General features: G+C 41.1%; 2 protein-coding genes across 5 annotated transcripts in view; one reads left to right on the top strand and one right to left on the bottom strand.

Moving 5' to 3' along the window:
* Positions 1-19,389, top strand: part of Atp13a5 (ATPase 13A5) — a gene marked incomplete at its 5' end in the record, with an annotated part of 87,742 nt that extends 68,353 nt beyond the window's left edge. The window contains 5 exons of the mRNA XM_004640930.2: positions 3,252-3,426; positions 7,666-7,868; positions 13,597-13,685; positions 16,302-16,382; positions 17,945-19,389. Coding sequence (XP_004640987.2) covers positions 3,252-3,426; positions 7,666-7,868; positions 13,597-13,685; positions 16,302-16,382; positions 17,945-18,205 — 809 coding nt within the window. The remainder of the gene's footprint in view (positions 1-3,251; positions 3,427-7,665; positions 7,869-13,596; positions 13,686-16,301; positions 16,383-17,944) is intronic.
* A 1,926-nt stretch (positions 19,390-21,315) lies between these two features.
* Positions 21,316-26,994, bottom strand: part of Hrasls (HRAS like suppressor) — a 25,973-nt gene continuing 20,294 nt past the window's right edge. For all 4 annotated transcript variants that reach the window (XM_023700921.1, XM_023700918.1, XM_023700920.1 and 1 more), the window contains one exon: positions 21,316-21,566. In XM_023700921.1, the coding sequence (XP_023556689.1) occupies positions 21,465-21,566 (102 nt within the window). In that variant the 3' untranslated portion in view covers positions 21,316-21,464. The remainder of the gene's footprint in view (positions 21,567-26,994) is intronic.

The raw sequence follows: 26,994 nt of genomic DNA, 5'->3' as shown, positions 1-26,994 counted from the left end.
TGAGGACCTCCACTTCTCAGAGCCTCAGTTTCTCCTTGTATAACATTTTCCTCCTTTCCGTTGCTTTTTAAGGAAATACAGATCATCTTCATGCAACCTTATCACACTGTCTGGAACCTAATAGGTGTCCTAAGGTGTAGTCACTTATTTTTATATTTATATGATTGGAAATATAGATTCCCTGTTAGAATTATTGGGAACCTCTAATGTGGAAAAAGTCACAGTACCGTGTAAGGGTATCATCTACCTACCACCACAACAATGCTGCATAGCAATACATTCCCTCCACTCAGCAGCAAGCTCTTCCCCCTACTTAGGGCCTGCAGGTTGGCTGTCACCCAAGCCACTCTGGCTGGGGATGTAGATCAAGTGATGTTGATTAAGCTATGGGGTTGGTTTTGTGTCCGGTCTACACTTGCTTCCTGGGCCCAGGGCGAATAGGCGACCAGGTTGTCGTCTCCCTGAGAATCACAGAGAACAGGACAATGGTTGTAGGAAGCTTGAAACCAAGATTAACGTCTCTTTGACCAGAATCACATAGTTAAGTTTAGTGACTCCAGCTCTATGAAGTCAATAATTCAACCTAGCACAGCTGTTGTATACAGACCAATACAACAGAAAGTCATAAACTACCATGAGAGTACGGGTGAGAGAGAAGACCAGTGGAGCAGAGGCTGGAGATGTGACTTCACCTCGTGCCTGGACCCACTGCTCCTTCCTGAGTGCTCAGATGCATGGGCCTTGGATCCTGGGGTGCAAAGAGAGAGCCACACACTGCAGTCTCCATGTGTAGGACCCAGGAGCCCGGTCTCTGTACTGTCTACAGCACTGATCACTGTGAGCCCCTTCTGCCGCACCAACCTGTCCCAATGGCTTCTGCTACCATCTCCCAAGAGTTAGGCCAAACCCTGCAAGCAAGGACACAACCTCTACAAAACTGCTGTCACTTTAGATATTATCCATGAGTTCTGGAGTTCCACTATGACCTGAAAATCTCACTAACTGGCTATAAATTTAGAGGTTTCTACTAACCCACAGGTTCAATGATTCGCTAGAATTCACAGAACTCAAAGGAGTGCTATCCTTATGATGATAGTTATATTTAGACCAAGAGGCTATAGATCAGAGCTGGTTAAAGGTAGAAACACTTGAAGTAAAGTCTGGAGGGGGTCCCAATGTGCCTCTGCAGTCCTTTGCCTATGGAGTCAGGATGTCCTGCCTTGGTACACACGTATGTGACAGTGTGCAGATTATTACCACTAGGGATGCGAAACTGAACTTGAGAGGCTGAAGTTTCTATTGAGATTAAATTAAGCCAACATGACTGATTGAACTGTCGGCCACAGGTCAAACATAAACACCACCTTCTCGTTCTCTTGGAGGTCAGGCTGAGGTGTGGTTCACAATCTCAACCCTCCAATCATGCAGTTGGTCTTTGGGGTATGGCCAGTAATGTTATTAATGCAAATTCTTTTCAGATCTGCCACCAGCCATCTTGGCATAAACTTTCAGGGCTCCCCGCCCCCCTGGTATGAATATGAAAGATACTCTTGTCACTCAGGAAATGTCAGGGCTTTAGGAGAAAGCCCTGTGATGACAGGAACTGAGGACAATGTTCAATCCTGCAGTCTATATCTGTGTCTGTCATTGCACCGCAAATCATTGCAGAAAGAGGCAATGGTCCTTCTACTTCTGAGACTCCTCATCTCCTAGCCCAGCACTTTGCTGAAAAACCTTCATTAGACCGACAGTAGTGACATCATAGTTGCAGAGCTTCAGAAGAAATGAGTTGGAAGGGCTTTTGGTTGGCATGTAAACACACCAAGACATTCATTTTGTACCAGACAGTTTACGAGATTATCCCAGAGTACACATTGAACAAAAGCAAGAACTACTTTAGAGTATTATTATTCCAAACCACACACTGGCTCCCTAGCACCCTGACCCTATATGAACTAACTCAAACGTATACATTCACATGAACTCAAACGTGAGCATTCACATTCTGCTTTCCTCTGCATAGCAGAGATAAGCTGTGAAACAAGAAAGGGTAGCAGGCAGGTGTACATGGGCTGAGACAAGACTCTGTGATGTCCAGTGTTCAATGTAAAATTTAATTTTCTAATTCTGACCACCTTGTGCTTTTTTCTTGCTCTGTCCTAGAAGTTAAGTACATTTCCTGTCATCATCTTGTTAGATATGTAGCTTCCAAAAAGGAATATTCATCTTTTTAAAGTTGTTATTTAATTGATCATTTTAAGTTAAAAAAATTCTTTTTTTTTTTTTTTTTTTTTTTTTTGGTGGAACCGGGGATTGAACTCAGGCCCTTGCACTTGCCAGGGAAGCGCTTATTCCACTGAGCCATCTCCCTGGCCCAAAAAATTCTTAAAGATATAATGTATTTTCACACACCATAATAGAGAAGTCAGGTATTTTAGGGTTTTTTTTCCCTAGCAACAGAATGTATCCTGGTAGTCCTCCCTCTGCATATGTATCCAGGAAGAAACCCAATACACCTCTAACATCTATCACAATTTCTTCCAGACTAAGAGGATCACAGAATGTTGGCTGAACCACCAATTAACCACTAATCGGATATGCCTCTTTCTATGAATTACCCCGCTTATGAAGACAGGTCTAGCTAGATGCCTGCCTATTCTTCTCATTCTACTTGTCCACATTCCCATTCACGTTGGGGATAAAGTGGGCACCTTTTATCCCATTTGACAGATCATCTTCCTGTTTTACACACCATCTTGGGTCAGTCTGTTTAGAGAAAAAGTATTTTTGCACCAAGTAATATGATCGCTGTATTAGTTACAGGAATTTGTAGGTGGTTAATTTTCATTACTTATTATTTTTATTCCCTGACTCATAGTGATCTTCTTGTCTCAGCCTCTCTCCTGTGGTGGGATTACAGGCATCTACCACCATGCCTGGCTTTGGTGACTGGCACAGCACGCAATACCAGGGATTGAATCCAGGTCCTTGAACTTGCCAGGCAGGCACTTAGACGACCAAGCTATCTCCCCAGCCCAACTTTTCATTTTTGAAACAGAAGCTATAGCACGAAAGAGACAAACATGTTAAAATCGGATATGCCACTAAGTAATGCGCTTATGTAGGCATCAGTGTTCAGCCAACGTTTGCTCCACCTGGACCCTAAGGCAAGACTCAGGTACAGTAATAGGTATCACAATCTTTTCTTTTCAGTCATGGAATGTGAGCTGTCAAATACATTTGTCTTTCAGTGAGTTCGACGGATGCCTACCCGAAGCTGGCTCCCTACCGACCCGCTGGACAGCTCCTTTCACCCCCTTTGCTGCTCTCGGTGTTCCTCAATACCTGTTTCACCTGCATCGTGCAGGTGTGTGCCTTTCTCTATGTGAAACAGCAGCCTTGGTACTGTGAGGTCTACCGCTACAGGTGCGTTCATTCTCTCAGTTTTTGAAATGGATATGATAATTCTCCATGGAGGCCACCTAACTCTGTTTGAACATGTTCCAAAATGTTTATTCACAAAATTTGGGTCTCCACACTGCAAAACAGAGTGCATTGCATATGGAGGCTATAAGCCACGTGCAGTAGGTAGGAAGAGATCCGTCATGCTGGGTAGATCTAGTAGCTGGGTAACTGTGTGAATGCTGGAGTTTCCTGCCAGTTTGGATTCCCCATAGACCATGGGTTTGTGGTCATTTCTGGCAGAGAGCAGGGCAGTGGCTATCTGCAGTCTTCCAAGTCACATAGGCTCTGACGAAACTCATCCACCAAGCTGCTGCAGAGTGAAGGCAGCCGTGGACAATCTACAAACAAGTAGATGTCTTTATGTCTCACTTCAACTTTACCTGCAGATCACTAATTTCAGGACATGTATTTTCACCTCCCAGGACTTTTGTTTCCTCAATGACAAATCAAAGATAAGATGAAAATAAACTATGTTATAGATTCTCAAATTTTAACTTTTTTCTGAGGAAGCCTCTCTGACTCCACAAAAAGGCAAGAAAAGAGCTCTTGTTGTTGCAATAAAGAAGCACAAGAACACCTCACTCCACTGCCGTCCAAGCTGAAGACAAGGGATTGATTTCTTTCACTATTATTATTTTTTTGTTATTATTATTGTATTAGGGAAGGGTCTACATGGTGTTCAGGGTCTCACTACTAGATCAGACACATAGTGATCCGCCTGTTCACAGCCTCTCAAGAGCTGGGATTACAGCTGCCCACCACCATACCCATTCTCAATTGCTGTCTCAGTGTGCCCCAGAGGCAGGGCTGGCACAGCAGGCCCAGGGATTGAAACCCCATCCTCTGTGCATGCTTGCAGCTGCTTTAATCAGCTGAGCTAATGGCCAGCCCTCAAGGGTATTTATTTATTTATTTATTTTCCATATGTTAACAAGGGATTGATTTCTAAGCTTATCATTTAGATCCCAGACCTAGCAGTTCAAGTATTCCTTGGAATGTAGGCTTCCATTCAGTTTCAACCCAGATTTCCCCCCACATTGGAGTAGCTGTGCTCAAAGAAGTCCTATTCTGATTGAGAAAAAAAAAAGTAGGAAACAGGCTCAGGAAGCCAAAGGAGATGAGCAGGAAACCAGGATAGCCCTGCTTCTGTCCCCAAGTGACTGCACGATACTTGTCCTCAACCTATCTGAAACGTCAGTGGGTAGAACTAGGAGTTTTTTGTTGCTAACTCCATCACTCAGGGCATCTGGTTTGGGCCCGTCTTTCTGCAAGAATGTGACTACTGGTTGCTGGTCTCATTAATTCACTTAGCACACATTAACTCAATGTCTACAGTAGGAAAGCATATCTGGAACCTCGGGAGCCCGGGATAGTAAGAATGAAATCTTGCATTTGAATTCCCAATTGGAAAATGAATCCAATTTATAAACCATTTTAATAGTAATTGCAAAGTTTCAAGCAACAAAGCCAAGGCAAACTAAATTTGTATTGTAGGTATCATCACCGAAAGAAGAAGAAGAAGAAGATTGCAAATATCAATCAGGAATGGGAAAGCCCAGATCTTAAATAAGTATTTGTCTGAGTAACTGTTATGTTATCCCATTTTATAAGGTGCCCAATGTAGATTTAAGTAAAACAAAAGCAAAAATAAAAATTAAAAGAAAAATGCTGTAGTCAACTCAGTTCACATCTGGAAGATAAGTCAACAGCACAATTACAAAACAATGAGCTGCAGAGAGCAGGATGGGGCCCATTAGATTCAGTTGCCAAGAAAAGAAATTTTGAGCCATAGCAGTACACTGAGCTCCACAGAGACAGCACCGGGGCAAGTGAAAGCCAGACGGGCACTGGGCCACTCTGTACTTTGCTGAGGAAAACAGGTAAACATGGGCAAAGGAGACCGTAAGGAGCCGAGAGGCAAGACATCATCATATGCATTCTTTGTGCAAACTTGCTGAGAGGAGCACAAGAAGAAGCACACAGATGCTTCCGTTAACTTCTCAGAGTTTTCTAAGAAGTACTCAGAGAGGAGGAAGATCGTGCCTGCTAAAGAAAAAGGAAAATTTGAAGACATGGCCAAAGTGGACAAGGCTCTTTATGAAAGAGAAATGAAAACTTTACTACTACAGGAGAAACAAAAAAGAAGCTCAAAGATCCCAGTGTGCCCAAGAGACCTCCTTCGGCCTTCTTCTTGTTCTGTTCTGAGTACTGCCCAGAAATCAAAGGAGAACATCCTGGCCTCTCCATTGGTGATGTCGCAAAGAAACTTGGAGAAGTGTGGAATAATACTGCAGCAGATGACAAGCAGCCATATGAGGAGAAGGCTGCTAAGCTGAAGGAAAGGTATGAAAAGGACATCGCTGCCTCCTGGGCTAAAGAAAAACCTGCTGTAGCAAAAAAGGAGTCATCAAGACTGAAAAAAGCAAGACAAAGAAGGAAGAGGAGGAGGAGGAGGGAGAGAAGTAAGAAGAAGATGAAGAGGATGAGGAGGATGAAGAAGAGGATGATGATGATTAAGTTGTTTCTTGCGCAGTTTTTTTTCTTGTCTATAAAGCATTTAGCCCCCCATACACAACTCACTCCTTTTAAAGAAAAAAAAAACATTGAAATGTAAGGCTGTGTAAGATTAGTTTTTAAACTGTAGAGTGTCTATTTTTGTATAGTTAACATGCTACCGTATGTGTCTTGAGATAGGCCTGTCCTGGTGGTATTTTCAATAGCTACTAACCTTGCCTGGTACAGTATGGGGGTTGTAAATTGGCATAGAAATTTAAAGCAGGTTCTTGTTGGTATACAGAACAAACTAGTTATACATGGGGATGGTAGTTTTTCATCTTCAGTTGTTTCTGATGCAGCTTATATGAAATAATTGTTTTTCTATTAACTGAATACCACCTTGCAATTACAAAAAAAAATGCTGCAACTGTTTTGTTGACATTTAGAATGCTTCTAAGTGAATAAAATTTTTATTAGTAAAAAAAAGAGCTTGTTGCATAGGTTCTGCTTTACCTTGGTCTTAACCATCCAGTAGAAAAGTATGAAGATGAAATATAGGAAGTAAAGCCATGTTGTTATGTTGAGCTGTGGGGGACTCACGTCAATAATTTCTGACATTGCCAGTTAAACAGAAGACCCAATGCTATTATGGGCTTCTGTACTCTTTTAGAATATTTTGCCGAGTTTACACACCTATAATATTCAACAACGGAACTTAAAAAAAAATTGGGGTATAACTATGAATGTCCATTTTGTATCTGTGTATTCAAAGTGGTTGGGATAGATATATAGTTGCATTCTCTTAATGAATAGAATGATTTTTTCTAATGGTGTTTGTAAGTAGGATCACAAGTCTGCATCTTGTACAGCAATTAACCACTAAGAAGAATATATGCAGTGTATTATTTGTTGAAACTGTACTTTCGATTTGATTTGAAACTGTCTCATTGCTATATGTTTATCAATAAAACTTTGAAAAGAAAAAAAAGACATAATAAAAATAAAAAAGAGCAATTTTAATCTAGTGTGATTTGAAGGATAAATATTAATTCATTTAATGAGTATTACGTGTCCAACTCAACAAATCTGCCAACTGTGGTATCTGAGGAAGAGGGAGCAATGCCTGATGGTAGGAGTGAAGCGAGCAAGGAGCGGGCAGGAAAGATCAGGGAGGAAGGCTCAGGCGGGGGCGGCTGCTCTGCTGGGTCAGCCACTTGCTAGCACTGTACAGCTCGGAGGACGCTTAGGAGGATTTGCTTAAATCAGGAGAAAAGATGAGAGTGCACATACTCAGACTCAATGCACAAGTGTGGAGGCTCAGCTCAGTAACTACACAACACACACACACACACGCACACATGCACGTGTGTGGGAAGACACACATTTAAAAAAAACATGCACATATGTTCAATTCACATGGTACATTTACTCTTTGAATTGAAAGGAGTTCTAGAGAAAATTCTCATCCAAGACCTTTCGCAATAGGATCACTTGCTCTAATGGCAGTGCCAAAGAACAGTCTTGGCTTCCTCTGAATTTCATTTGGGCATCATGACGCCAAAAAGTGAACAAAATATGTCTAGTCATCACCAACTGGAACAGGAGGGAAGCTGAAGTCCTGTGGTAGTGACTAAATTTGATTTTTTTTCATAATGGACAAACGTTGAATAAAACATCTTACAAATGCTGGTAATTCTTTTGCAGTGAGTGCTTTCTGACGAACCAAAGTAATTTCTCAACCAGCCTGAGTTTGGGAAGAAACTGGACTGGAAATGCAACTCTGGTTCCTGGCTCTGTTTTAAGTTTTGAGAGCACCACGCTGTGGCCTATCACTACCATGAACTGTATCACCATAGCCTTTATCTTTTCTAAGGGCAAGCCTTTTCGAAAACCTATCTATACAAACTGTAAGTATATGAAGTTTAATCTTTTCTTTTAAAATATTTTTTCTGTTCCTCCACCATCCCTGGACTTGCAACTCACCAGGGAGGAAAGAAACAAGTACATTACTCCAGTAAGATTCTCAAATGGAATTGGAAACCAGTGTTAGAACCCAGGGACAGAAACTTGCTTATTTCTAATAAGCACCAATTAAAACCAACAGTTACCTGAGTCTTGAACTACTGAGACATCAAATGTCATTTTAAACAAAAACATCTAAGTCAAGCTATTTTGTAAAATGTTTTTGATCAATTCAAATACAAATGAATCTCTTTGTAGATTCATAGAATTGAGAAAGTTACCTTAACCCTTCTAGGCCTGTTTCCTCCTATCCAGAGTAGAAGAGATGCATAACCTTCAATCCCATAAGAAAAACGAAAAAGCCATTGTACACGAAGGGCCTATATGTGGGAGAGCCTGCACTTTTAATGTAGGCTCAGGAATTCTTGTTTACCTCCCCAGTAGTTTCACGTTAGTGAAGTAAAGACAAAACCACGCAACAACAAAATACAAAGCAAAAGCAAAAACTCTTTGAAGCCTCCTCCGGTGATGGGCATGTAAAGAATATGGGAGGACTGAGAAAACACCAGAAAGGAAGGTTCAGACTGGAATGGAGCTCCTTGGGGGGCAGCCTGCTAAGTGGTAATGCCATGTGTTAGCATTGTACAGCTTCTAGGATGTTTAGCCAAACTTCCCCAAATAAGGAGAAAGGGGCAGAGGCAGGAAAGCCACAGAGTGTGTCCTGTGGCCAAAGACCGTGGTGATTTTGAGAGTAGAGGGACACACCACTAATGTGTTCTTTTTCTTTTTTTAATTTTGTTATTTCATTTTGAAAAGTAAAAGACAAAGGCAAGAACAAAAAAGCAGAAACAATGACAGAAACAGGGTAACATACAATAATACATATGCTACCGATTTTTACAACAAGAATAGCTGATTAACAATGCTGGATATATTATCTATTTTTATTGTCAACTCTGTTCCATCAGTGCTTATGCCAGGCTTAAACAAGGGATGTTGGGCAAACAGGCCTTGGTCACTCTGTGCACTACGCAGTTGGTGCCAGCACTGGGGGATTATAGGCAATGGTGTGAAAAATTACTCGAAAATAAATAAATCACTTTGATAAAATCTTTGATTTCCATAGAGTAGCTAAGGTCACTTATTGGCTGAAAGCAAATAAATATGTTATAGCTTTTGATTCACAGTTGAAATTTCTTTCAGAAACTTCATACCAACTGTCATTCCTATCTGTTGTTTCTGAGAAGGTTGGCTTTCTAACCATATATCACATATGAGATAAAAATACTATCCAAATGCTAGGAGCAGGGGCAGATGCCACTGTTCTGAGCTACTTGAGAGGATCAAAAATTAAAAACCTCACCAGGAAGCTTAGCAAGACTCTGCCTCAAAAATAAAATGAATAAACAAAAAACTTTTTTTTTTAAATAAAAATAAAAGGTCTGGGGCAATAACCATGTAGCAGAATGTACCTGGTTTTGATCCCCACTACTGCAATCAGTCAATCAACCAATTAAATAAAAATTTTGCCAATCTGATGAGACTTTTAAAAATGATATCTCAATCAGTTTCTATTTGTATTTTTTTGATTTCCATCTTCTGTGAAGATAAATTTCATATTGTTATATTATTATTCGTGTTATTTGTCCTTTTGTGAATTGTCGGTGTACATTTTTAAATCTATTTTTTACTTGATCACTTGTTTTCCTTTTTTGATATGAGCTGCTTATTATTCCTTTATGGTTTCATTTCCTTTGCCTTTATGCACAAAAAGTTTTTCCTAATTATAAAATAGAATCAATTATTGTTTAATTAGTTTTAAGTTTTTATTTTAATGCTTTTAAAAATAATTCATTGTGTAGTTTAGGGCAGGGGTCAAACTTGTTTATCCACCTGGTTTTCCAGGAGATATATTCCGGCTGTTGGGTATTTAATGTCTCTTTCATTCATTTATTCCCCAACTGAGCATCATCACATTGACATAGGGGAGGGCTTGCGGGTTAGCTCAGCTGTTTAAAGCACCTGCTTGGGCAAACTCAGTCAGGCGCAGGGGACTGCGGTTCAATCCCCAGCTCCACCTCCACATGCCACACTAGACCAGCCCTTAAGGCAGCCTGAGCCAGCCAAAAAAAAATAAAATAAAATAAAAAAAAAATAAAAAAAAAAGAACACTCCACATTGACATAGGAGAAATGTAGCTCCCGTCCTCCTAGGTGACAGATGCACCCAGTTCGTGTCCTCTGAAAATGAAGAATGAATTCCAGGGAACAACGGAGGTTAATGGTAGGAAAGATATATTGACAGATAGCTCCTGAGAGACAGGAGAGGTCCAGAAAGCAGGTCTCCAGGGAGACCACTTCTCCAAGAATGTTTGACGGAGCAAAATCATGAGGTGGCTGCAACTTAGGTCAAACTATATCAACCAATACTACTACAAGTCTAGCCAGTTGGCTGATGTTGATCCAGTAGGGAAGTGGGTCAGGTAGCAAGGACACAAGGAAAAAACCAAACATTGTGGGGAACTGCTGTTCTTACTAGCTCACAAGTACACATTTGAGTTTCTTTTTGACTCAACAGATTTTAAATTTTCTTTACTTGTATATTGGGAGAGATTGCTCATTTAAATTTAGCCACTATTATCTGGCCTCTGAAATTTCTGCTTTGTTTTTTTTTTTTTTTTTTTAACTCAAGGCATCAATTCTCTTTTTGTTTGTTTGAGACAAGATCTCACTATACAACCCAGGCTGTCCTTGAACCGACAGTGATCCTCCTGCCTCTGTCTTCCAAGTGTTGGGATTACAGGTGTGCAACAGTGTGCCAGGTGCACGGCAACTGTTCTGAACCCTAAATTTTGTAATGAAGTCATAGACTAGTCAGGCATAGTGGTACACACCTGCAATCCCAGCACTTGGGAGGCTGAGGCAGGAGGATCACCACACATTTGAAGTGTGGGCCACATAGTGAGTTCAAGACCACCCTAAACTACATAGTGTGACCCTGTCTCAAAAACAAATAAAAAACACAAACAAAAAAATCCTAGACTTAGAAAAGTAGAGTCCTATTTCTAAGTTAAAGATGTACATGTTTTTCATTAAGTCAGTTTCAGCAATTATATTATTCAAATTCTCTTTGTTCTTGCTTAATTATTTTGGTGGTGGTGTTTTTTTTTTTTTTTTGAAAGACTTGAAGGTGAGTTAAGTTTTGCTCTAGTTTTCTTAGGGGAGACTTAGTTGTCTTAGTTTTTCCTTTCCTGAATTTCTCACCATTTTCCTAAATGATGATATGTTTGAAATTACCCTTGCTTATAGATGAAACCAATTGAGATTTTGATTTAGTTATTTGATTTTATTTAAAATTTTTTAATTTTTAAAAAGTTATATTTTCAAGTGAAAAATCTTAGTCCTTATTATTTATTTATTTATTTATTTTGCGGTACCGGGGATTGAACTCAGGATCCCTATGCTTGCCAGGCAAACACTTATTCTCCTGAGTTATCTCCCTGGCCCCTTAGTCCCTATCTTAAATTGAAGATGTGCCTTTCAAAGAGAGCATCGTCACTAGCCAGCACTTCAATGGGTGCTGGGAAGCACTCTCATATACACCGAGAGGATTAGAGTAGTGAAATCATAGGGACTCAGAGGCAGAAAGAAAACTAAATGCTTGCACTAAACATATCTTACAGTCATAAGTGAGGAAAGGTTTCCACACAGATGTTCCCAAGCGTTACCAAACAATTCATATGCTCACAGAATCAGAAGCCAAAACCTTTTAGAACTTCTAAGGTACAGTACACAAGCCATTTTGTTTTGAAATAGCAGAAGGAAATCTTCATCCTTCTTATTAGTCTTCGAGAGAAGCTCGACTTTTTGGTGAGAAGATATAGAAAAGACACAGATTTAGCTTTACTTTTACTGAAGTGAGTGTAAATGATCACTACCCTTTCCGTGTTTGGCAAAGGGCCCTAAGGGCTCGCTCAAGTCTTCCCAAGGCCACGGCATCAAGAGAGTGCATTCTTCCTGGACTCCCTGTGGGCAGGGTCTGCCCAGGGAGGGGCCACGTCCAGTTCAATTCTCCACTGCACTTTCAACCATACTGACATAAAGAAGGAAGCCAGCTTCACAGGCCCCTGGCCTCGGGACAGCGGTGCACAGAGCTCTCAGCCCCGGCGCACTCAGCCCAGCCCATTGAGGGCCAGAGCTTTAGTGGATGCACTTTTGAGGCATCCTCTTCTCCCCAGCTTCTGGGCCCTTGGGACCCTCAAATAATGATGTAAATGAAAAAGCCACATAGCCATCCAGTGGGATTTTCTTTGTGCCCTGCTGCTCAGAGTGCTTTGTTTTAGGAGCTGAAGTTCCCGTGTCTCTCCTTCCCACCTACGTCTGATCCGGGCACACCTGGCCATGGGTTCACTCCTCTGATGGGCGCTGCACCAAGCTCTGTTCAGAATAAGGCCTGGATGCCCTCCGAGGACAGGCCAGGTGCCCAAGGCAGAAACAAACCTCTCAGGGCTTCAGACACGAGGGCCTGCTGCAGAGGCCTTTGATTTCTGGCTGGTACAGATGTAAAGTTGGGTAGAGAAAGCACTGGTAGAGTACTGACCCTGGAATAAAAGTTGAAAAAGTATCAGAGAAAACCTGGCGGTCAACTGTTTTACTTTCTAACTTATGAGGATTGTAAGAATCATCCACATCACTGTCACGATGATTGAATTCCAGTGTTTTGGCCTGAAGGTGAAAGTCTTATCAAAAATATTTCTAATGCACCATTTACAAAATGCTGTGCTAAAAGCTCCGACAGAAGAGTGGGAGGACTTGGAAGGATAAGAGAGTGACTGGGGCACAGTGGTGGGGCCAGTATGAAAGGAAGGAGCCCTGCAAAAGCAGAGTCTCATTTATTATTTCAAGTCAGAGTCCCTGAGACCCAAACACAAAGCCATTTTCAAGTGGGAACAGCTTAGACGATAGACAAAAAAAATCAAAACAACTCAAAATGACTGTGTTGCATACCATATAAATTAAGCTTTGCAAAGATGGACGAGAGAGTCCTTGAAAAGAAAGTGACTGTTCGGACCAGGTCATTCAGTAGGGGAAAAAAATGGAAAGGAAAACTGTTTCCTCAGGGTGCCCAGAGAGCGCAGGTACAGAAGCTGGGGCACGGGGTCTGCAGGAATGATGATGTGGGGGTTGAATGCTTCTGTTGCACAAAGCAAGAACAGCGAGAGAAGAGTTTAGGAAGAACCAGAGGATGGAGTGCTGGTTGGTCCATCATGGATGCTTGGACTTCATTCTCCTGACAACAATGAGCAAGACACAGGGAACTGACCATCCCATGCAGGCACAAGATGCTAGATAGGTGGTGATAAGGCATTGAGACCTTTCTGGTCTTCACAGGAGGTCCCAGCTCCTGGAGTCCTCAGGGGGAGAACTGCCTTATGGAATTACTACCAGACGTTTCTTGAACAGACTTCTATAGTCAGCCTTGTAAGGAAAGATTTTAAGATGTCACCTTCATTTTATAAGCATTAGAACATATTTTAAAACATATGAAGATACATTAAAACATTTGAAGTTATAGCCAATATTTGCCCAACAAAGATAATTGATTCTGCAGTGTGTGCCAAATTATATGAAACAGTCTCTTAGCTTCTAAAAATAATATTTGATGTTTCTTCAGATACATTTTCATTTCTGTTGGTATCTGCCTTGGGCCTTACGATTTTCATTCTGTTTTCTGACTTTCAAGATATATACCAAGGGATGGAGGTAAGTGTTATTTATTTGTACCTCTGCTATGCTTTGATGTGCTGTAGATCAGATTTCCATTATAATTTGCAAGTTGATTGATACCACTATATCTCTGATCACTAAATATTTTTGCTCAATTATCGCTAAATCTATATTTGTCAACTAAATGTTTGTAAAGATTTATTTTTTTAGCCCTTTTTATCAGCATGTGTTTGTGATACATAATAATCTCATTCACCTTGGGAAACCGGTACACATACTGTACATGTCACACCTTGATCCTACTTACTTCCATTCCTTCCCTTCCTCTTTCCCAATTTCCCCAGACCTATTTCCTGCCTCCACAATCTACCTTCCTGCTTCCTACCACCTCACTTTCATTCTGTTCTTTAACCTATTTTGTATTTTGGGCCTCTCGTATGAGAGTATTATAGGATTAATTACCATGTGGCAATTAACCGTCTGTGTCTGATTTATTTCACTTAGCATTATATCTGACCTCTAAATATACTTCTATTACCTAGAAAGGCAAATGACATTTATGAGTCTTACACATGTCTTTATGGTATTACTATTATTATTTAGGTGCATTTATCCTTTAATACCTTAAATACTCTGCTTAGATACTTCAGGTTGACATGTTATACTAATACCGTAAAGTTAATGCATGAATACAATAGTTATCCAAGGTTAATATTTTAAACAATAGAGGAGAAGTCCTTTAACAATGTAGCTGTCGAGGAAAGAGAAAGTAGACTCATAGGCCAATCATGTTTTGTAAGACTTTGAGTACGTGGAATTTTAAGTCAGTGAACATCATTTAATCCAGGGTATATAGGATTAAAATTAAATTCATGGAGAAGCTATGGGTCCCATTCTTGTACCCAGTATTGCAAGAGATATAAAAGGAAGGGAAGGCTCTGCTCCTGGGCTTCAAGCTGTACTTCTGCTGTGAAGATGAGTTGTAGGGCAGAGAGACCATGCCATGGCCACTTGAAGCTATCTGTTCTTGATGACGGTGTAAAGCTAGCACTAGGAAGAACCTGGGCAGATGCTGTCATTAGGGACTGTGGCTGCATAGGGGCTTCGGGGAGGGGACATGCCTTGTGCAGGGTCCAAAAGCTTGGGCAGGATTTTGCAGGGTAGGAGGTGGAGCTGCTGCAGGCCGAGTGCAACCTTGGCAGGTCAAGAGCAGAGATGGGACAAGAGAACGTCTTTGTCTTCCCAATGTAAAGAGTGTACGTGGGAGGATTAAAACCCAGAGGCAGGGCTGCCTCCCAGAGGGCCTAGAAGATTCCGTGAAACTGAGGTAGTGGGATGGAGACTGTGGGCACCAGGGACGAAGAGCAGAGGAAGGCACAGGCAGACCAAGGCAGCCAGAAGTTTGCACTTTGTGCTGCGGACCACAGGAGATGCTTGCGGGCTCTTTAGAAAGGTGTTTCAGATGGATCAATTAGGGGATGACAGGAAGGCTCTGTGTGAGGGCAGAGAGCCCCCGGAGCTATAGGCAGCTTGGAAATGAAAACTCAAATCTTCATTCATTTGCCAGACATCACGAGTACAGTGTGGCCATTGCTCTCAGGAGGTTCGGGAGCGAGGGGTGAGACAAGTGTGAAGGTAGAGGATGCCAGGAAGCCAAAGGCTGCGTCCAGCCTGGGGGCAGCAGTGGCATCTTAGAATACTGGGTTTTCCACTGTGATCTGCTCTACCTTCTCCCGACAACCTTCCATCTAGGGTGCTGTATTTTACAACACTAAAAAAGGTTCTTTCCACTTGGGGAAAAATAATCTAATATGAATTCAAAACAAGCCAGAGTAGGGTAGCAGTAATAGGATAGGCTGGAGTGGAGCACTGGGACGCTGCCGAGGGGTCCGTGGTTGCAGACATCGAGGGAGCTGCGTCCCACGGCAGTCACTCACACAGATTACTGTGTGGGGCAGGAAATGCGGCCAGGTAACTGCCCTTCCAGTATGAGTGCAGCGTGGACAGCTGTGGCTCCTACCTCTTGGGAATAAGGGCATTTGGTGACCAATGTATACGGGCTCTTTCTTCTTTAAAGAGGGAGTTAGACTTTTCTAAAGCCATTAGTCTTGGGACCAGGAACATCTGATCAAAACATATATAATTACTGTTTGGGAAAACAAGCATGTATTTCTTTCCCCTTTGGATTTCACCCGTATCTCAATTTTTCTGAAAAGTATAATGAATTCCGAGTTGACTGTTTTGGGAGAAGCAGAGGCAATAAAATCAGTGGGTGAATGGGTTGATCTTAAACCCCTCCTATGCCTAAAGGACAAAACGAATGGAAAAACCTAAGCTGCCAGGTGCCCTCGGCCTCATGTTCCCTCTAGGACACTCTCTCCACAAACACTGCTGGGTCGTGGAGGGAGCACAGGCCAGCAGGATCCATTCTCATTCGGGCACGTGGCTCTGCCACGTATTTATTGGTTTTGACTCAGGACCTGGGCAAGGCCCTGACCTTTAGCTCTCTCATCTGTTAAGTGGAAAAAGTAAGGCCCATGCCCTGACTGAGAGACTTATTGCAAATATATAAATTAAATAAAATAATCATGATGTGCCTGTTCCCCAGTGGCAGTTTCGCAAAGTGTAACGGTGGCATTTCTTCCTCAACAGTTCATCCCAACCATTATATCATGGAGAGCTTCAATTCTGGTGGCATCCCTCATCCAGTTCTGCGTGGCCTTCTTTGTAGAGGTAAGTGATTTCTGGATAGATCTTATTGTTTTTCTGGGGAGATCAACCAAAAAAATTCTCATTCTCAACATATGTTCACTTTTTAGAGCAACTGTTTTGGTTCCTCTCAAATGTTACTTATTAAATATTTTTTAAAACTGCGTGTTCTTTTGAGGGGAAATTACCTGGAGATGGATAAAAATTTTGAAGCCTGTTTTAAAATGTTCATGTTATCTTCTGCACAGAAAGCAAAAGCTCAGCTTCGCTCTAGTTTTGACTTCCATGAAGACATTATATTGTACTTCTCTAAAGTTTTAAGTAGTCTAGGAGAGGTGACACCAGGTGACTTTGCAACTAAGAGATTACTTTTCAGAGTGACAGGCAGTTCTCAGAAGCCTCCCCAATTAGGAGAAAAGCGGCCGCTGCTCATGCCCCAATTCCTACCTTGCATCTGCAGTGTGTCACTGCAATTCTACTCAGAGCCAATGAATGGTTTCACCCAGTCACTGAAAGGTTCGGGTGCTCCATTTTAAAGGAAAGGAGTTTAAAAAAATCAAAGACTCATGTAAGTCCATAGGGAAAAGGTGCCGATACAACTTCAACATAAATCTAAAATATCTCATATGCAATACACACAAATTGTATTATATTCTTTAATTCAGGAATTCCATTTTGAGACTGTATTTACAGAAAATAACCCAAAGGATACAAGGAAAAAATACCCATAGAGAAGGAGGATATTCATCATAATATTATAAATAGTGGCAAAGGAAAATACTCAGCATAATCACTGTGTTGAAATAACACATTAGGGCCAGGAAGATACCTCAGCTCCGTAAGTGACTGCCTGGCAAGTGAAAGGTCCTGAGTTTGATCCCTGGTATCAAAAAAATTATAATAATAAGCAAAAGAGAAAAAGAAATTGAAACATACAGTAATGTAAAAAATGCTCTTTAGTCTTTAATATGATTATCACAAAGACTGTAACTGTGTTCTTACTACAACAAAACTTTGAAAAATATCATAGGTATGTAAAAATGGTGTACTGCAGAAAGTCTAATAGAAACAAAAGTGAAACACAAAATTGGACAGATTCTATTATTATAAATGTGTGAGAATTACATAAACATGTGAGCACAAAGAGAGACTCAAAAATGGGAAAAAAAGAAACATTTGTTTGCTAGCATCCCTCCATTTATTCGAGAAACATCTATTTGACATCCTGTATGTGGCAGGTGGTGAGTAGCAGATCTGTATTTTTTTTCCTTTTCTTTCCATTGAGTGCATCATTGCTAACATTTCAGTCTGCCGGGTAAAACATCCTAAGTAAATCACTTGCCAGGATTCAGCTAGGAATTCTGTAGAGATGGAAGCTGGAAGCATTGGGCAGATTTTTGCTATCAGACACAATCTCTGGCTTCTTAAGGGAAGATTTAAGAGACACCAGGGAGGAGCATGGCAGCAACAGCATCTGTAGCAATGAGCACATCGCAGAGGGATCCTGGGGACACCGGCTCCTCTAAGCTCCCTGGCTGCAGGGGGACCTACAGGAGGGTCTGATGGCTTTCCATCTGATTTTCCAGGATGCCATCCTTCAAAACCGAGAACTGTGGCTCTTGATCAAGAAAGCATTTGGATTGTACTCTACAAGTTCCTACAGGAAATGGCAAAGGAAGCTGGCAGAAGATGCTTCCTGGCCTCCCACAAACAGGACGGTGTATTCAGGTGAAAGCAACAATGGAGTCTACATCAACAGAGGCTATGAAAGCCCTGAACAGATCCCAAAAGAAGGACTCAGTTCGGGAGACCAGACCACAGAACAGAATTTTGGGGCAAGGCTATAGTCAGAACTGGTGTTGCACAGGTGGAGCAGCAGTATCTTCTTGCCTCCAAATGAGAGCACTGCGGAGAGGTGAGACCAGCGTATCCTTACCTCTTCTTTTTCCTTCTGAGCATCCAAAAACACGTCTCAGCCTAGTGAACCTTACAGCAGAGGACTTTGAATTTATCTGTTTGATTCTATCTTTTACTGTCAAAAGAAAATTTGCATCTCTTGGATCACCATTTTTAATAAACTTCATATTATATTGTATAGAATGCATAACTGTCATGGTGATGAAATCAGAGGTGTGAACATTGGTGGAAAAAAAGGAAAATCAAGGAAATAGTCTTTGAACGTTTACCAATATAGCAAAAGCCACCTGTTTCCTTAACTTTTACACACATTTGTGAAGAACATTTATGCTCGTATCTTTTATAAGGCCATTAAGCTCCTCCCTTTTCCAGCTGTGATTGGGTTCTAGCATAGAAACAAGAACTAATGTTTGCTTCAGAAAGTTGAATATTACCTCTATTATGAGCCAGAGTTGTGTAGAAGGGGAGAAGGAGAGAGGTTTGTGTAAGTTGCAGAGGAGCCTGGCATGGGCACAGCTAAATGATTTATGAACCACACCAAAGGGTGGCATCCCCCGAGCACACTGTTTTGGGTCCAGTGGACAAGAAATCCAGAGTAATTCACAAAGACAATGAAATAAACTGTTGAAATGTGCTTTTCACATTCAAAGGTATGGCTTTTTAAACTTACCTCTTGTTATTGATATATGGAAATCGTCTAACTCTAAAAACAGGCTAAAACTAAATATTGTTCATCTTTTAAAAGCAAGCTAAGGGAAGGACCCATAATGTTTGTCTCTATGGCATGCCAATTCCATGCTACTAGAAAGCTTTGCACCCTATCTCATTTTGAAGTCTTCAAATCATCTTTTACACGTATTAAATGTTATGTGCTAAAGCACAGCCCTCTTGGGTTAGGAAAGACATCCTGGACTAAGATGCACTTCAGCCGACCTAAGCAATACCCCCTCTACCAGTTCCCATGTGGCAGGACATTCCAGCTCATAGGACACAATGAAAAAAGCTGCCAGTCCCCTACCCTATCATGCAAACTTCCAATGCACTGACATATTCCAAACTAAATCAGGAAAGTTCTTGCCTCCCCTACCACCCGGAACCCTGACTCTATAAATTAATCTATAGTTGTAGCACCACTTGGGGTCAGCATTCCGAACTCCATGTTGGATGCCATCTGCCAGCCAATAAATCTTGCAGATCTCTCCTTGGCGAGTCTTGGTGTTTGGTTTTTGGCCTCAAATAAAGACTACAGAAAGGGTCATCCTTGACAAATACATTCTATCTGCTGTTATCTCCTTCCTCACTGTGAACTTAAGAGGAAACATTTCCTGTGAACATTTAAAGTTACAAGATTTTCTTAGAATAATATATTTAATTTTTCTAATTTAACAGATTTTCAACAGATTGTGGAGGTTATACATTTGTGACACTCTGCTGCACATCTGTCACTATCTTCTGGAGTGGGAGCATCCAGAATTCTCTTACAGGTTGGGGCCCTCTGGTTCCTAATTCTGCCCAAGTCTCACATTGGCCAGTGTTATCACTGTTCTAGCCAGTTCGCTTGGTTAAGATTAAGATTTGCCCACTGTAGGGCCAATTTATTGAAAAGCAAACACACCAACTAATGTATTAATAGTAAACCATTTCTAATAAAAGTACACCTGGAGAAAGGTAAGACATTAAGCTGCAGTTGATTCTACCCCAAGTTAATGGTGCTAGCAAACTGCTATTTGTTGGCTATCACTTGGAAACTGTGTATAAAGGGACCAGTGAGGGTCTGAATTTAGAATAAAAACAAACAGGGAATTTTGAATCTTAGTACCTGGTAGGAGACACTCATTCTTTCCTAGAAGACCAGTGAAAGAAAAGTAAATCTGGGGATTATCCAGAGATGGTGTCCTAAGGAAAGGGAAAGTTGACTTAGAGAAAAGGAGGGGAGAGAGATAGGATCTCTGTTAGCTGGGACTGCAGTACACAACCCCTTCTGTTATATTATGTGTAACCCTGCAAGTAGCTTGTAGAGTATCGCAGGCCCTGGGTAAAATTGAAATCCGTGGAATAGGTCTGAGGCTTTCCCTGATTCTTCTGTTTATTGACCTTACTCTCGTTCTCCTACCACACTCTGCCACCAGGTTTACTGGAATGTGTCCTTTATTTCACGCCATGCATTTGTTAATGGAACAAGAAGGGTGTCACGGGCCAGCAGTGTGGTCCAGGGGCAACGTCACAGTGTCTCATATAATCTTGGTGTAAAAAGAACCGAGCCCTGCTTTTCCTTACCTGCTTCCAACAAGAACACCACTGAAATGGTGCTAAAAATCATTTATTTTAACACATAACCAGTAAAATGCAAGTATAAAAGTATGGCATTCCCTGCTGTAGCATAAGGCTGAAAAAGTGGGATGGGACATTATTATCTGAATATACACTGTCAACCAACATTTAATGATCTCTTGGCAAGGTTAAAAGGTCAAACTCAGAAATACTTCAAAATCTAAAGGGAAAAAACGGTACTCTGGAAATAATAGCCCATGTCATTCACAGGCTCTTAGCGACTCTGGACCAGGAGGTAGATCCAGGGAAATCATTGAATCCACAAAACTGGAGCACAAAGTCCCTCTCTCCTTCCCCTGCCATCCTGTATCTATGCAGGTACAGGAAGAAGGGGTATCCCTCACAGGGTCTGTAATTCAGAGATCTTCAAGCTATCTAATCAAATGCTTTACTTCAGTTTCTTTTTTGACAAGAAAAAGAATATGAATTTAGATGTCAACTCTTAACAATTCAGAGCTCTTAACATTCCTTTCAAAATCATATATAAATGGTTCTCCACTCCTCTGGCAAAGTAACCACCCTTACGGAGAAGGAAAACAATATTTATAGTAGAAGATAAAATGTGATGTGATTTTGTTAAGATTGTTCACTGGCTCATTGAAAGGACTACTGTTTTTTTTTTTTTTTTTTTTTTTTTTTTTTTTTTTTGTTCAAGCTGCCACATAAAAACTATGTAAGTAGGGGAAAAAATTTCCTTGGCTCAATAAGATAATATCAGTAAGCAATTTATTAAAGAGCACGCCATCCATCACTAGAATGTGGAACAATAATGATGTGTTGAAAATAAGAATTCATTTCAGGTTTTCTTTTTTTTTCCTCCTTGCAACTTGCTTCAGCTCCAATATCTTCGATAAATTGTTAATGGAATTTTGTTCTTTGTTTTTTTGGAAACAAGCCCAGGAATGAGAAGGTACTAACAACAGCTGTCACCAATCCAATAGTACTTACTGCTCGGTTGGCCTAGAAGGAAACAAGAAGCAAAAACCACATCTTATTCTTCAAATCTCTCATTGTCTTAAATGAAGTACAATTTGTTTCTTAAATTGAAGGCCTACTGGAATACATTCATTATTTAAAGTTCAATACCAAATCAAAGTTCTGTGTGAAGATGAAGAAGTTAAATGGCAAGTTTTATACTTAGATGAAAGATATACATAAACACGCATAGGCTTCTATTCCTCATATTTTCAAAGCACCTGGTAGCTATGCAATCCTTACTCATCCCAGGATATCAGGGAGAGAGGTTCCACAACTCCTGCCTTGCAAAACTTGGGGGTTAGAGGAATTTGCCAGTGAATACATCACCAAGATGCTTAGAGATAAGTTGAGTCTTCTGAAGCCCATGTTGTCCCTCTGGGTGTCCCCTGGTCTCTGAATGCGCCCTTTGGCTGGGTCTATACCAGGGCAATCACTGTGAGGGTGTGTACATGTGTGTGCATCTTACTCGAGAAGTCAGATAGCTCAGGGAGTTGATCTGACCTATTCGCCTAGAGGTTCTTATGTGGTAGACTCAATTTCTAATTCTGATAAACAGACTTTATAAAAAGTCAATACAGGTGCTAACTATCATGTCAAATTAATTTCTCATAGAGACAACATAAAATAAACCTCTCTCGAGCTCAATTGTCCATAAAGGAGTTCAGACATTTATAGCTTTAAGGGGATTAATCACCATGATGAGGGATCTCATGAATATTCATGGTTTTCACAGCACTCAATGAATATTACCTTCCACCGCATGGGTTTGAGTGCAGTTTTATGACCCAAAGGTCACGCGCAGACATTTCAGAAGCATCAGGTATTCTGAAAACAACATCACTTCTCTGGGATTTAAGGGTCAGGGCTTTCAAATACAGTGAAGCATTTTCCTCAAATGACTGGGGACAGGACCAACAGCTGGTGACCTGACCCACCTCGCATCTGAGCCCGCCCTGTGTCTGTGTCAGTCTTCCGCCCTCGGGCCTGCCATCCGCGTGTGCCCGCAGTGCAGCGCTGCCTCCCTAGCTGCTGCTTGCTTGGCCCAGGAAGCAGGAGAAGCCCGGGCCAGGAAACAGACACGCAGGAGGAGTGTTTGCCCTCCGTATCTGCGACATGCATACTGCCGTACACTATCATGCCGTCTACAGGGGAAACATCTCAACCGTGACTGCCCACCTCTGCTCTGAGCACTATTTGCGAGGGGGAGTGGTGCCCCCAGGTAGCCTGGTCTCAGCCCTGACAACTGCTCCTTCGGTTCATAATTTTAATTTTGTGTTGAATTAATTTATTCATTTAAATTAATCCACTACCTAAACCAGAATTTGGGGCCGCCTAGAGCTACCATGAAAGCATACTAGGCAGAAAAAAAGAGGTACATATATACAGGATGTAGGACAAAGTTCCAAAGAGGGGGCCAATTTGATGATTAGGGGGACCAGGATTCTAAACCAAGCCAAATCCTATAGCAATTCCAGGCAGATGCTGCGATCCACAAGTGGTCTGAACACGGAGATGAGGCAGGCAGTGAGAAGCCTGAAATTCAGGAGGTTTTTCTGAACAGAAGTGTCAGATACCAGCAAGGTAGAGCCCTGGGGGAATTTAAAGATGGTGTGGATAGGAGGGGCCCAGGTAGTTGCCAGGCTGACTAGGTATTTTTCAGCCTCTAGAAAAATAGGATGTTTGGGAAATGTCATAAATAGAAGACGCTTTGGAGGAGGCGATGGGCAACCTGATCCCAAGCTAAAATGACCTGAGATTGCAGAGCAGACACCATTCCACCAGATCATTGCATTTCCCCCAACCCTGGCGCTCTCTGATCTTAAGTCTCATTCAGATCACATAGCCCCATGTAACTGGGACAGTCCCTCCAAGTCCCCTGTAATAGAATCTGACCTGCAGGTTGTAATGTGCCAGTGTGTTCTCAGTGAGCTGATAGACACAGTAGCTTTTACTTGGTGACTTACTTAAGATTACAATGTCACCAAATCTGATTCTGCAGTCTTTAACTTTTGCAAGCCTTTCTGTCTACACAGCATAACAATGGCTTCACGCCCGGACTCTGTTCATGCCCGGTGAAATGCTAGCTGAACCTGGAGATGCTGTGTACAGACACCTGCGGGGTTGGTCAGAAGTCTCTTTCCTGAGGTTTGCAGGCTGCAGAGGTGCCCTGAAGTGCGGGCAGGGTGTGCTCATGCATTGACTTGCTCAGGTGCATTCAAAGTTGTTACCATCCTCTACAACCCTGGACACATTTTGATAACTTGTTTGCACCCTAACAGCAAGAAAATATTGCTTTTATGTATTTTGAACAGTACAGGCGAAATTAAGCCACAAATTGGGAGAAAACATTTGCAAAAGATAAATTTGATAAAGGACCTCTATCTGCAAGATGCAAAGAACTCTTAAAAACTCACCAGGAAAATGAAAAACGCAATAGAAAAAAGTAAAAAAAAAAAAAAAAAAAAAAAGAAAAGAAAAAAAATCTCCCTGAAGATGATATGCAGAGGACAAATAAGCATTGGAAAAGCTGCCCACTACCACACGTAGCTAAGTAACTGTAAACCAAAACAGTAAGATATTCCAACCTGCATATGAAAATAGTTAAAATTCATGTAGGGGATGGCAGCCCTTGAGGGGCTAATCTCATCCTAAGCCAGAGAAGCTTTAGTTTAGTATCCAAATCACCTTCGAAATAGGAAAACATGAGGCAGAACCAACTGAGTGTGACCATGTCTGGAAGTTTTTAGTGACAGGAGGGCATCTGGGCTAAGTCACCTCTGTATAACTCTCCCTAAATTGCCTCCCAATCCTTCACTCCTTCCCTAGCCTTGCTAAAACTTCACAGCCATGAGTGAGATAAGGGAAGAAGCACAGCTAATTGAAGAAAGTAAGAGTCAGACTATACGTTGCCGTAAATTCCCACGCCCCAGCCTTAACCTGTTCTGGTGACAGCCCACCAAACCTTACACAGTAGGCACAGCATTCTATTGCAGTTGCCCTGGCAACCGGGGAAGTATATAAGCAAAAGTGAAACAAAGAACTGGGCCGAGCACGATTCTGTTTCAATCTGTATGGGCCCCACACTTGATCACTGGCAATTAAGACTCTGTCATTCCTAAAATACAGTCTCCCGTGGAAATAATCCTGCCCCTTCTTCCAAATTACTGACAACAAAAGTATGTAGACCAGCAAGAACTCTCATTGGTTGTCTTGGCAAGGCACAATGTTGCAGCATTCAAAAGGCTACCTGTTTCCTGATTTCAACTACAGTGACATTCTAGAAAAGGTTAAACTATAGAGATGTCCAAAAATAATTCAGTGCTTGCCATGGTAGGGGGTAAGGAAAGGCTAAGTAGGTGGAACCTAAAGTTTTAGTGCATGGAAACTATGATATAATACTGGTATGTATCAATTTGTCCAAACTCACAGAATGTATAGCACATGGAGTGAATCATAATTGGAAGCCATGGATGTGGACCATGATTTGTCAAAGTTGTTTCATCAGTTTTAAAACATATAACACACTGAAGTGATACTGATAGTAGAGGGTCTTACATGTTCATTTGCAGGGGAGAAAACTGTGCTATCTGTTCAATTTGTTGTGATCCTAAAACTTCTTCTAAAAGTTGTGCTTTGATTTCTAAAAATACAGGAAAGCCCTAAGAAATTAAAAGATGAGGACAAATCTTTCCATCCTTCTAATCATTTTCATATATTTGTAACTTTTTATTTTTTAAATTTTTTGTATTTATAACTTTTTAAATCGGAGAAGTCAACATTTTGGAGCCTAATTTCCCAAAGCCTTAAGGGGACCCCAAAAATGAATTCAATACTAGCTACTAATCAGTAGTAATATGTTAGTGTACTGATAAATAACCCTGCTTCTACTATTCCTTTTATTTTCACTGAGTCTAAGAAAGATTCATATAGTTCCTAAAATACTGTAATTGAAAATAATATCCACTGTAGGCAGGCTTTCATGGAAGATGAAAAATTATAATGCAGTATGCTAAAGGAGACATTAAACTTCTTCTATGACCTTTAAAACCACCTCAGTGTACAGAGTGGAGCGCAGGGGGGGTGCCCAAGGTCACTCAGCTGGTAAGCGGTGACGATGTGGCCGCTTGTGTCAACAGAATGCTAGGGCTCAAGGAGGTTCTTAAGGCTGTCACAACAACATCAGCCGCAGAAACTGCTGGAGATGAGTCCCACCCCGTGTCAAGGAATAATTGTCTTTTCATGGATCTTAAGTCTGGATATTAAAGGTGAAAGATAAGGTATTGCAAGTTAGAGTCAAAGCAAAAAGATAATTTAACCCATTTTTATTTAGCACATTCTTACTGAAGTATGATTATAGGTCTTTACTTTTTTTTTTAAAATATATTTTGGTACAGGGTCTCACTATGCAGCTTGGACTCATAGAGATCCTCCTGCTTTCAGCCTCCCCAGCACTGGGATTATAGGCATGCACCACCACGCCTGGTCAGAGCACCAGGGGCGGGGCCAGCACAGCATGTGGGTCCCTGCACTTTCAGTATGATTAACATGCAAAAGGCTATAGTTCTTTAGTGTCTACAACTTGGTGTGTTTGGAGATAGCTGTACACCCATGGAATCACCATTACAATAAATGTCCAAAAACCTATTTGTCACCTCTGAAAGTTTTTTCCCCACCACCTTTATTGGTTTTGTAATAATCTTGTTTTGTGTTCTGTGCTTTCTTTCTTTTTCCTTTTGCATTAAGAACATTTCGCCTAACATCTATTCTTGTAGCAAAAGGTAAAACATGTACCACAGTATTGTTGACATGCTAGATCTCCATACTGATTTATCTTGTATGACTGAAATTTGTACCTTTCGACCAGTATTGGTCCATTTCATAACCCTTAAATAAATAGATAAATGATACATCACAGTGTGGTGCAGTAAACAACTTTATTATTAAAAAAAAAAAAAAAAAAAAGGAACAGCACCTGTGTCCCCTGAGTTTGCAGTGCAATGATTAGGACTTTGTGTGTGGCCTCTGTGTTCTAGCTCAGACACAAGTTATTGTTACGTGTGGAGGAAACATTCATCACGTTAATGTGTCTCTCAATGACAATGAATTTCCAGTTAGATTGTCTCCTAATGATAACAAATGCATCATTTCTTGCATTATGTTTCAGCTCCGACTTTCCCAAGCTTTTATGAGAAACACTGACCCTCACTTGGGAGACTACAAGTTTTTATACTGGATCCACATATCAAAATACTGGAAGTCTTAAATAAATTTGTGTTTTAAAAATATTTTCAAAATGTTCATGCTATCATTCTCCTGATTTTTAATCTTCTAAAACAGCTTCTAACAATTCCACGAAACAGTTTAAACAATTTAAAGCTAACAAGTCCATATATTTATTAGTTATGAAATT

Source organism: Octodon degus, unplaced genomic scaffold (genome assembly GCF_000260255.1).
Source record: "Octodon degus isolate 3935 unplaced genomic scaffold, OctDeg1.0 scaffold00128, whole genome shotgun sequence".
NCBI lineage: Eukaryota > Metazoa > Chordata > Mammalia > Rodentia > Octodontidae > Octodon > Octodon degus.
This window is presented reverse-complemented; position numbering and strand designations above follow the sequence as displayed.